This window comes from Cyprinodon tularosa, unplaced genomic scaffold, assembly GCF_016077235.1.
Source record: "Cyprinodon tularosa strain WSP-4 unplaced genomic scaffold, ASM1607723v1 ctg1209, whole genome shotgun sequence".
NCBI classification, from domain to species: domain Eukaryota; kingdom Metazoa; phylum Chordata; class Actinopteri; order Cyprinodontiformes; family Cyprinodontidae; genus Cyprinodon; species Cyprinodon tularosa.
This window is the reverse complement of record NW_024038014.1, coordinates 153,888-165,776: the sequence shown is the minus strand read 5'-3', so window position 1 is coordinate 165,776 and position 11,889 is coordinate 153,888. Positions and strand designations below refer to the sequence as shown.

The 11,889-nt window shown below is 39.1% G+C and overlaps 1 protein-coding gene across 8 annotated transcripts; it reads right to left on the bottom strand.

Annotated features, from left to right (window-relative positions):
• Positions 1 to 1,395: 1,395 nt before the first annotated feature.
• Positions 1,396 to 6,870, bottom strand: LOC119776600 (piggyBac transposable element-derived protein 3-like). Of its 8 annotated transcripts, none has more exons than XM_038275139.1 (6): positions 5,009 to 6,870; positions 4,071 to 4,904; positions 3,764 to 3,814; positions 2,263 to 2,332; positions 2,067 to 2,124; positions 1,404 to 1,991 (listed from the first exon to the last, which is right to left on the bottom strand). In XM_038275139.1, exons 1-4 carry the CDS (start codon positions 5,199 to 5,201, stop codon positions 2,277 to 2,279), a joined length of 1,134 nt encoding a protein of 377 aa, XP_038131067.1. In that variant the 5' UTR covers positions 5,202 to 6,870; the 3' UTR covers positions 1,404 to 1,991; positions 2,067 to 2,124; positions 2,263 to 2,276. The 8 variants fall into 8 exon arrangements, 7 of the variants coding, with proteins under 7 accessions (XP_038131067.1, XP_038131035.1, XP_038131045.1 ...); XM_038275107.1 differs by having other exon boundaries at positions 1,405 to 1,994; positions 2,067 to 2,179; XM_038275117.1 differs by having other exon boundaries at positions 1,405 to 1,991; positions 2,067 to 2,179.
• Positions 6,871 to 11,889: the final 5,019 nt, after the last annotated feature.

Sequence of the window (11,889 nt, the reverse complement as noted above, 5' to 3'; positions counted from 1 at the left end):
CTAAATGCAGGATTTTACCGTATTTTTAAAATACGGTAAAATTCTGGCAACCACAGCTGCCAGTTTTTTACCGTATTTGCTAAATGCAGGATTTTACCGTATTTTTAAAATACGGTAAAATTCTGGCAACCACAGCTGCCAGTTTTTTACCGTATTTGCTAAATGCAGGATTTTACCGTATTTTTAAAATACGGTAAAATTCTGGCAACCACAGCTGCCAGTTTTTTACCGTATTTGCTAAATGCAGGATTTTACCGTATTTTTAATATACGGTAAAATTCTGGCAACCACAGCTGCCAGTTTTTTACCGTATTTGCTAAATGCAGGATTTTACCGTATTTTTAATATACGGTAAAATTCTGGCAACCACAGCTGCCAGTTTTTTACCGTATTTGCTAAATGCAGGATTTTACCGTATTTTTAATATACGGTAAAATTCTGGCAACCACAGCTGCCAGCTTTTTACCGTATTTGCTAAATGCAGGATTTTACCGTATTTTTAATATACGGTAAAATTCTGGCAACCACAGCTGCCAGTTTTTTACCGTATTTGCTAAATGCAGGATTTTACCGTATTTTTAAAATACGGTAAAATTCTGGCAACCACAGCTGCCAGTTTTTTACCGTATTTGCTAAATGCAGGATTTTACCGTATTTTTAATATACGGTAAAATTCTGGCAACCACAGCTGCCAGTTTTTTACCGTATTTGCTAAATGCAGGATTTTACCGTATTTTTAATATACGGTAAAATTCTGGCAACCACAGCTGCCAGCTTTTTACCGTATTTGCTAAATGCAGGATTTTACCGTATTTTTAATATACGGTAAAATTCTGGCAACCACAGCTGCCAGCTTTTTACCGTATTTGCTAAATGCAGGATTTTACCGTATTTTTAATATACGGTAAAATTCTGGCAACCACAGCTGCCAGTTTTTTTACCGTATTTGCTAAATGCAGGATTTTACCGTATTTTTAAAATACGGTAAAATTCTGGCAACCACAGCTGCCAGTTTTTTACCGTATTTGCTAAATGCAGGATTTTACCGTATTTTTAAAATACGGTAAAATTCTGGCAACCACAGCTGCCAGTTTTTTACCGTATTTGCTAAATGCAGGATTTTACCGTATTTTTAATATACGGTAAAATTCTGGCAACCACAGCTGCCAGTTTTTTACCGTATTTGCTAAATGCAGGATTTTACCGTATTTTTAATATACGGTAAAATTCTGGCAACCACAGCTGCCAGTTTTTTACCGTATTTGCTAAATGCAGGATTTTACCGTATTTTTAATATACGGTAAAATTCTGGCAACCACAGCTGCCAGTTTATTACCATATTTTGTAAATGCAGGATTTTACCGTATTTTTAATATACGGTAAAATACCGTACTTCCTAAAATATTTTAAAAAAAATAAAATGTGGTTTTGCCGTAGTAAATACGGTCATGCTGACTGAGGCATAATATCTCCATGAGTGAAAAACACATCCAGACTGGATGATATATTGACATTTTATTGTAAACCCTCCCCCCCAAAAAAAACTTATGGTAAATTACTGGTCTCTGTTCCTACCAGAATTTTACCATACAAATTATAGTACAACACACAAGGAAGTGTAACTTGTCAAGCATTTCTATACAGAAAGTTATAAAGAAAATAATTTCTAATTAAACAAAAATACAGATTACGAGTAATCCACTTAAAGAAACAATTTCTATTTAAAAAGTCAAGTTAAAAAAAGAACTGATTCTATTTTCTGTCCAGTTTCCTCACGGTATTACTGAGATCTGGAAAACAGAAACAAAACAAACAGTATGTGTCCACATAAGAGATAACATATTGTAGAAGACAAAATGGTGATAAAAGGATTCTTGTTCTGGGTTGAGAGTCACAAGTCGCTGAGATCAGACGTTGCTCAGGATGGTTGTAGTCTTCCCAGTCACAGGTTGAAATTGAGACTCGCATGTTGTCAATCGGGTGTTTCCTCTCTGCTGGAAAACAAAAAGAAAAAGTTAGAAAGATGCACTACATGAACATCTTATTCGCTTAAATGTTTGTTTCACCTTTGTTGACTTGCATATGGACACAGGTACTTCAACCAGGTGGTGCGATCATTTCTGACTGAAAATTCAGTAGTTAAACCTTTGTTTGTTGTCAACAGGTGTGATCCTCTGGTCTGCAACCAGACAAAATACACAAACAAAAAACAAATAAAAACAAATATAACTGTTTTAGGCAATTTATGAAATAGATACTCACCATTTATCTGAGTCTCATGAAGGCCAATAGGTTGTCTTCAACCATTTATGTAAGTTACATTTCCTGCAAGCTAGCAGAAACAAAGCTGTAAATGTGAACACTTTTCATACAGGCAAACAAATTGATACAGCTGAGACAATTTATGCTAGGTTAGTTTTTCTCAGTCACTTTTGGTGCATTTCTCAAGTCATTGTTGGCATTTACAAAACAGTAAGCGCATTTCTCAAAACAATTTGTAGAAACAGGAAAAATAGCATTTGTTTGCTTTCAAAATCCTTAGTTCAGCTCTTAAAATTCTGTCTGTTAACATATCAGTGACTCAAAATAATAAGTTATAGTCTCTCTATGTACAGATAAGACAGTCAAATTGATTAGTCATGAGAAGAGACTACAAAAGGATCATTTACGCCAGTGTTTCTCAACCCTGCTCCTCACCACCCCCTGCTCTGCATGTTTTAGATGTGCCTCTACTCCAGAACAGCTGATTCAAATGATTGGATGACAATCAAGTACTGCAGAAGCTTGTTAATCATCCAGAGATACAATTCAGGTGTGTGGCAGAAGGGAAATACCTAAGCCTGCAGGACAGGGTGACGCTGAAGACCAGGATTGAGAAACACTGATTTACGCTTTTGCTATAATTTATTCATGGACCATGCCTTGGTGATTCAGAAAGAAAAAGACAGAAATGCAGAGAACAAAAAAAGTAGAAAAGGAGCCACAGGACAATCTCCTCAAGGAAAACTGTACAGTGCTGTAGAAATTACATTACATTTTAATTTCCATAGTCACTTTGTTCCTTAACTCCACTGAGGATCTTTTTTCCTCAGTGGGGTTAAGGAATGAACAGTAGGGTGGGAGGACCTCCATCAGCGTCATGTTGTGGGTCTCAGCCATGTCCTGATGTTGGACTGATGGAAACTGGCAGATGTCCTCAGCCTCTTCTGACTCTTCTTCTGCTTTCCTCCCAACTATTTCCTCCTCAGCCTCACTCCTCTTCTTCTCTCTGGCTGTTCACTCTGTCCAGATACTTGTTCATCAGTTCTCAGACATGTAACATTGTGTTGTGTTCTGACTATATAGAGCATAATGTTGCCAACTGATGGTTCACAAGATGCACCTCCAATCTGTTTCAGAAAACTGGTTGATCGTTGGTTGAGCTAATGGTTCATACACTGACCTGTTAGAGAAACTCAGGACTCACTTGGGAGCAATTTACCAATTCAGGACAGATTTAGAAAATAATAGAATATAAATTAATTAATATATGATTCACATTATGACAACTTTAAGACTTATGCATGTTAAGACTTACACAATGAACTGATGCTATTTTGGAAGTTGAGAATTCAACACAGACACGTTGTTGTCCTGTTGTCCTCATTTTCTGTATACACCCTTTATCCTCCGGGTCAAAATGACCCGTCTTCACTAAACCCCCAATATAAGCAGCTTAATTGAATTTTAAACACCAAATTCTATCTTGTATATTGTCACTCACCACAAAATGTGTGAATACTTGAGTTTTCCCTCTCCACTTGAATTTCTATAGCTTAAGAAAAAAAATGTGCAAAATGAGTTTCGAATGCATTTTTATTCATCACAGTGACTAATTTTCTTTTACTTTTCTCCAGTGAACAAGAGGATGTACAATACAAAAATATGAAAAATAACATAACCCATTCAACTAATTGGCACATGTAGGGCAGTATGCAAGTGCACAGTCTTTGCAGATATATTTCTTACACCTGCAGCACACAGTATGTGTTTTACAGTCTGAGGGCAGAACTGACATCTCTTCCTCTTACTTGGCTTAGCTGGGGAAGTGGCTGTGGTAGATGGATCCTCAGGTTGATCAGGAGCTGCTGCACTCTGAATAGCTTTCACAACTGCTGCTGAGGCTTCTGTGCGGGGGACATGCTTCCTTCTTTCAATGAGTGGAGTTACAAGTGCCTTTCCTAGCTGCTCCAGGAACACCCTCCTCTTGTTGTGCTTATGAGACATCCAGGTTGGGTTGATCTCTATCCAAATCACAAAGGCATTGTAGGAGGACACATCAATGATGTTGTGGAAGATGACCAGGGGCCAGCGGGCAGTCATTCTTCTGCAGCTATATGCTCCAATCACCTTATCTAGGTTGTCCACACCTCCTTTGTTTCGGTTGAATTCCAGGATAATGATTGGCTTCCTGTCCTCACGGTCACTAGTGTCGCCGTCTTTGTGCAGTGTGCTCAGAAGAACTACATTCTTGTTTTTCTTTGGGAGGTAGGAAACTAGAGTGGTGGTGGGTGTGAAGGCAAACTTTGAGGAGAAGACCTCTCTCTCCTTTGACCCAAGCAGTGCAGGTGGGAGCTCAGGCTTGTTCTTTCGAACTGTACCAACCATGGTGATCTTCCTCTTCAGGAGCTGCTGTCCGAGTTCATAAGAGTTGAAGAAATTGTCACATGTCACATTGTGACCCCTCAGTCCCTCTGTCACATCAAGCACAACTCGCAACCCCTGGTTCTTCTCTGGGCATCCACTGGTTGACTTCCCAGTATAGACTTGCATTTTCCAAGCATAGCTTGATTCGGAAGCCACCCATGACTTGATCCCATATTTTGCTGGCTTGCTGGGCATATACTGCTGGAAAGGACAACAACCTTTGGACAAAAGACATTAGCATCAGTGATTAGTATCAGTGTCACAGAAAACAAAGAAATCAATAGTGAAAATCACTTTTATTACAAATATGAAAACAGATTACCTCTAAATGGAACCAGTTGCTCATCCACTGTTACATCAGGCTCTGGATTGTAGAGGTAGGGTAACCGCTCCACCCACTTGTCCCATACCTCTCTTATGGCTGCAAGTTTGTCTGTCATACATCTTGCTGGTCTTGATTCACGGTCATCAAATCGCATCAGTCTTGAGTAGGTGTGAAAGAGTTTGAGTGGCATTGTGGCTCGGAAAATTGGCCTTCCACTCTCTGCTTACTTCTGCTACTGATTGATCTGAGACACAACTAAAACTTTGTAACATTTTATGGTTTGTAAATAACTCTGTGACCTTGATTTCAACTCCATTTGCCTCACGGGTCATTTTGACCTGAAGACCATCTTTGTACCTTTTTTTGTACAGCTTACATGGAAATGAGACTAAAAGCAACACTGAACTTTTTCTATTGTCTGGGCCAATCTAGGAAAAGTCTTAAAATCTCAAGTTAAAAAAATTACATTTAGGGGATTTTGGGGGGGGGGGTTAACACAGTGGCGGGTCATTTTGACCCGAGGACAACAGGAGGGTTAACATATTTTGATCAAGACGATAAAAGCAAATTACAATTATAAAAGCATAGAAGTGTACATAACCAGCTACATGATGTACAAAAGCAAAACTTGCAAAACTAATTTTTTGATGTGCAGAAGTGACACAGTAATTTGAAGATTGAACAGGTAGTTTTAGGAATTTCAATTCTGTTCTGAGAGATGCACCCAAACTGAGAAAAGCTGTAAAATATTAATATTTAAATTCTCTTATTTTAAAATCCTTCAACTGTCATGGACCCAGTGACTTTAGTGCAAGTATTTTGGGGGTGAGAGTCAAGACGTCAAAGGAAAATATTAAATAATATCTCTGATGCCAAGCTTTATACTTCTAAGTATTACCAAAGTATTGAAACAAAAGCTAACATGTTCTTCAGAGATTTAACTTGCATGCATGAACATTTCACACTCAAAGTAATTCAAATTAATTATTGAACCAAACTTGGAAAAAGTTGCTTCTGCCATTAACAATAACTTTAAGCACATGTAGTCTAAAGTAGACCAGAAATATAATCTATGCAGCCGTTCCTACAGAAACATTAATGGAAGTGTTGCATCTGTGAAGATTAAATGTTCCGTATAGTAAAAATATATAGCTGCAGTGCATATACATAAACAGCATGGCTCAGAAACTACACATTTCTTTGTCAGTTGGTTAAAGTTAGCTAACTTCAGTTAAAACCGTGAAAGGGACTCACCTGTGATGTGTTGCCCTTCTCCTCCTGAACGTGCAAAAATAGCAGAAATTTGATTTCAAAGACAGTAGCAGCATCTTGACAAGGACCAGGCCTACTGGGCTCTCAGCACCCTAGTTAGCAACCTTAGTTAGCACAGTGACTTTACTGTGTTGAGTTCAGGACACCACTACAGGAACAGAGTTAAAAGAATCTTGCTGCTGATGCTGAAGGATCAAGCAGCAATGCAAACTAGATAATTATTTGTTTACATGACAAATAACAGTCTCCATTTACTGTAAACCCTGCTATTTATCACAATAACAAAATGAAAAACTCTCTAGACAAGGGGTCCCCAAACTACAGCCTGTGTCATTTGGTCTGGCAATGCTGGATCCGGCCTGCCTCCTCATACCAGAGAGCATTCAGTGTATTTTTTTCATATATTGTATTTTCTGGTTTGTGGATTTTTCTTCAACCACCAGGGGGCTCTTGAGCAGATGTTAAACTAACTTTCCCTCAAATATATACTAGTCAGTCCCAGTCACCGTTTCACTCACGGTTTTTTCCATTTCCATTCTGGGTAAAAATCTATCTAAAAGCGACCGCGAATGTGTCGTAGTCAGCAATACCCCCCCCCCCGGCGACAGTTTCAAAGACGGAACAGCACACACCGACACCCCCCTTAGTATTCTCTACTAATAGCACAATATTTAAAACCAAGTGTGGGATTTGTGAAACTTCAATGATGGGTGACTTTACAACTTGTATGATTTTGGATAACACTAGAATTGTTCTTTATTGAAGTTTCACAAATCAGATAAAGGTTTTACAAACCCCACACTTGGTTTTAAATATTCTGATATGAGTTGAGAATAATCTAGTCCAGATTTGAAGAGTCTAGGTGTTGTAGTTTTTTAGCTAGAGTAAATTAAAGATGCTGATTGTAGTGAAAAATTAGGTGGAATTGCCCTTTAGCCATTTCCCAAATTGGAAGCAGCAATTGGAAACCAACTTCAGCTTCATTCAAGCAAGAGGGGCTAACATACAGTTCTCTTAATGTTAATGATCAAATACTCTCATAAGTGATGGTGGCGTTGGCTGTAGGAGTTTGCTTTGCAATCGGTGGATCGCCAGATCGATGCCTGGTCTACTGCTGAGATTTCAGTTTGGTGTATTAAAGGCATTATTAAAAAAGAAATCAGAATATCACACCAGCATTCTGTTCTTTGTAAAAAATTCTTTTGCAGTCTTGTTTACGCTTTTACATTGTAGATCTAAACATCAGCAAAATTTGTAATTTTGGCTGATTGCTACTGTTAAGTTTAGGGTAATTAACTGCTGGCAATATTACAATTTTTTAAGAACTTTACAATTACTTATATTTTTACACTATATTTCTGTATTTTCTACATTCGTGACTGTCACAATTATTTAGGATATATATTTATTCAGTTATGATAATGCCATGTATTTTCTACGGCAGTATAATGCTGTGAATATTCTGGTCAGTAACTGCTGGCATTTTACAATTTTTTACCGTAAATTTACTGACTTACAGTGCAATTTTGTATGGGTTTCAATGATTGTCATATTTATTGATAGCCAAAAGAATCATTAGTTGCAGTCCTGGCTGAGATATTAATGGAGCATCTAAATTAAATGAATCTACAATTTTAAAATAAATAATACAAGTCACTCTTCTCTCATTTTACTGAACTAAAGGAACAGCCTCTCACAATGATGGAAAAAAAAGTAGCTGTTGTCTTGAACTTGTCTACATATTCAGGCATTTATAATTACCGCAAAACATACAGCAAGCCTGTTAAAATAAATTCAATAGATCCTAAAACTAACAGGATCCTGTCAGGTGCCAAGTAGTTGGATCTGAATCTTTCACTCGAGTTGAAGGAAAATAGCACACTGGTGCTTGTCTGCACTTCTCCTTCAGAATACCTGGGTTCGATCGTCGGCACGTGGTCAAGATTAAATCTCTTCTGTTTTTGTCCTATGTTCTTGGTATTAAAGACAACTACGTCCTTATGTAAATTATATTCCGGACCTTTTTAGACAAGAGACCTCCCACCGTCAGACTGCATCATAACTAAACCGCAGTTAACATATCAAGCAACTTGGGTAATCGATTGCAACCGCTGTCCCGCTTGTGCTTAAATACTCAACAGAAAATGGAGAACTCTGTGTTTACGTAAGGATTGACGGTACATGTAAATTCTGTTAGTGGTGTAATATTTACGCACGATTTGATTGTTTTGAACGACACATTTTCATGGACACTAGGACTCAAGTCTCAGTGAGTGTAATGCTCTTCACACACTGTAGCTGCTATTATTCTATTTCTTTTTATTTAATCGGCGAATGAACAAAACACTGCGTATGGTCCTTACTCTGTTTATAAAACATGTCATGGGGACACATGAAGATGAGTGGGGAGGAGCGATCTTGTACGGGTGACGTCACTCAGAAACAATTCTCTGTTAGCCTAAACATGCAGTACCCTTGCGGTGGCTCAGAAGTAACACACAACTCATGAACAGAGAAGGTTCTTGACGCGGTAGTCACAGGTTCAAGTTTAGGTCTCACCACCCAAGATGCATGTCTTCACCCTCCCTCATTACCATTTACTGGTCCTATCAGACCACGTTCAATGAACGGTCACCAGAGCTTCTATTTATCTTAGAAATGTTGACTAGAACAGGATTCCCGAGGTAGGGAGTCGAAAGATGATTTTGAAAATCATTGTGATGTGACCCCTGAAAGGTATGGACAGTGGCGCAAAAAGTGGGTATGCAGCGTATGCAACGCATAGGGGCGCAGCATCCACCTGAATAATGTGCAGTTGCGCCACTGGGTATGGAGAACCTTATGAGTAAAAACAGAAAGCTTGAATGAATAGCTATGAATAAATATATTAATATTTCCCAATAAATGATTAAATAATGAAAGCAATTATTTTGCTAAGCAACTGTGTTGCATTGTTTTAAAATGCTTATGATTGAGTCACCCTATAACTATTTACTAAATACAATATATAGATTTATAAGCAGAACATTTTGAGAACCCCTGCACTACAAGTCAATAGAAGAGAGTAATATATTTTAAGATGTATTTGTAGAAATCAATTATTGTAATGTAGTTCTATGCAACATTTTGCTGATTAACTTCAACAAACTTTGTAATTTGGGAAATTAGTACCATTGATTATTAATTACTGGTAAAGAATACAATTTTTCTATGGATTTTACCATTTCTATTATTTTTACAATCCTTTTTTTTATTGCTCATGACTGTCAAAAATTCATGATATATATGTGTATTGACTTACGGTAGTTCCATGTAATTTCTACGGTAATGCAATGTTTTTGGATACGACGGTCAAAAACTGTTGGTCTTTTACCATTTCTTACCGTAAATTTACTGACTTTCTTTGCAGTTTCGACTTACGGTAGTTCCATGTAATTTCTACGGTAATGCAACGTTTTTGGATACGACGGTCAAAAACTGTTGGTCTTTTACCTTTTTTTACCGTAAATTTACTGACTTTTTTTACAGTGTACACAAATAGATTTTTTGTAAAGCATAATGTAATGCATCCGTGTTGAAACAACACGGATGCATTACATTTAAGCATGTCTGTATTCAATTATTAATGAACAGGGTTCCTGCAGCATAAGGAAAGTTAAATTCAAGACTTTTTAAGACTTTTTAAGACTTTTTAATGTCACTTGAAATAAAAATTTAAGACCAAATTCACAAGAAACAGAAAAGGGGGGAAAAAATAAAGGGGAAAGAAGAGGAAAAAAGGAAAAAAAGGAAGGGAAGGGGCAGTTTAAAAGCATGAGAGGTAAAACAAAAAACAAAGAAGAAAAGGGGAACATTTAGAGAAACTGAAAAGGGGCAAAGAGAGGGGAAAAAAGAGAAGAGAAGAAAACAAGAAGGACATGAAACAGGCGAAACCAAAGAAGGGGAAAAAGGACAGAAATAATACGGAAAGGGAAACAACAGGAACAAATTTTTAAACAGAGAGAAAAACAGAGAAAAGTGGTATTGACAAGGAGAGGAACAGGAGCAAGGCGAAGAGGGGCAAAGGGGCAAAACTAGAAAACGAAGAGGACACGGGAAGTTCCAGAAACGGAAATCAGAAGAGGATACGGAGGTAAAAGGTGGCCACAAGGGAAACATGAAAGTGAAAAAAAGGGGAGGAAAGAAGAGGACCGGGAAACAAACAGGAGAACAAAAGGGGAGCGACAAAAAGGAAAGGGAGCAGAAAAGGAAAGAAACAAGACTGAGACTTTAAGACAAGCACGAAATAAAAAAAGGGACAAATTCCAAGAAGACAAAGAAGACAAAGGGACAAAACAAAGGAATAACAAAACAGCGAAGGCAAAGGGAAAAAGGAAGGAAAGAAAGCAAAAAAAACAAAAGGACAGAAAGAAAAATTAAGGAAACAAGGCAGGGACAAAAGAACAGAAAGGACAAAGAGGCAAGCAAAGCAGCAATTTCGAGGCAAGAGGTTGAGGGAAAGGGGTGGAGGGGCAGAGAAAGGGGACAGAGAAAAATAGGCAGAAAAGGCCAGGGGTGCGCAGGGGGACAAGCCAACCCAGTCTGAAGGCGAAGGACCGAAAAGCCACGAGAGGGAGCTGGAGCAGGAGGAAAGACCGGGGGAGGACGGGTTTGGAGGACAGAAAGAGACAAAAAAAGAGGAGACAAAGAGGGGGACAACGTTTTTGCACAAAGGGGGACAGAGGAACCCAAAAGGGAGGGGTCTCAATTTTAAAAAAGAAAGACAAAATTTTAAGAAAACAAAAAACAGAGATAAAAAAACAAAGAGCAAAAAAAAAGCCAAGAAAGGGAAAGGTTACACAAATAACCCAAAGAGGCCAGAGGAAGGAACAAGAAGGGGAAAAAGGAGAGGAACGAAAAGGAAAAAGAAGCAAAAGGGGGCAAATGAAAAAAAACCCCCAAAGGAAGGCAAAGAGAAGGGAAAAGCGAGGACAGAAAGGAGGCCCCGAGGGGCCAGAAGAGGAGGCCAGAGAAGGAGGAAAGGAGGACAGAGAGAGGAGGACAGAGAGGAGGACAGAGAGAGGAGGACAGAGAGAGGAGGACAGAGAGAGGAGGACAGAGAGAGGAGGACAGAGAGAGGAGGACAGAGAGAGGAGGACAGAGAGAGGAGGACAGAGAGAGGAGGACAGAGAGAGGAGGACAGAGAGGAGGACAGAGAGGAGGACAGAGAGGAGGACAGAGAGGAGGACAGAGAGAGGAGGACAGAGAGAGGAGGACAGAGAGGAGGACAGAGAGAGGAGGACAGAGAGAGGAGGACAGAGAGAGGAGGACAGAGAGGAGGACAGAGAGAGGAGGACAGAGAGGAGGACAGAGAGAGGAGGACAGAGAGAGGAGGACAGAGAGAGGAGGACAGAGAGAGGAGGACAGAGAGGAGGACAGAGAGGAGGACAGAGAGAGGAGGACAGAGAGAGGAGGACAGAGAGGAGGACAGAGAGAGGAGGACAGAGAGAGGAGGACAGAGAGAGGAGGACAGAGAGAGGAGGACAGAGAGGAGGACAGAGAGAGGAGGACAGAGAGAGGAGGACAGAGAGGAGGACAGAGAGAGGAGGACAGAGAGGAGGACAGAG

Excerpts from the sequence above, each read along its gene's own strand:
- LOC119776600 (XM_038275098.1), bottom strand. The coding sequence starts at position 5,201 with ATGCCACTCAAACTCTTTCACACCTACTCAAGACTGATGCGATTTGAT. Across the intron at positions 4,905-5,008 it reads GCAACTGGTTCCATTTAGAG|GTTGTTGTCCTTTCCAGCAG; the intron begins GTAATCTGTTTT and ends TTTTGTCCAAAG.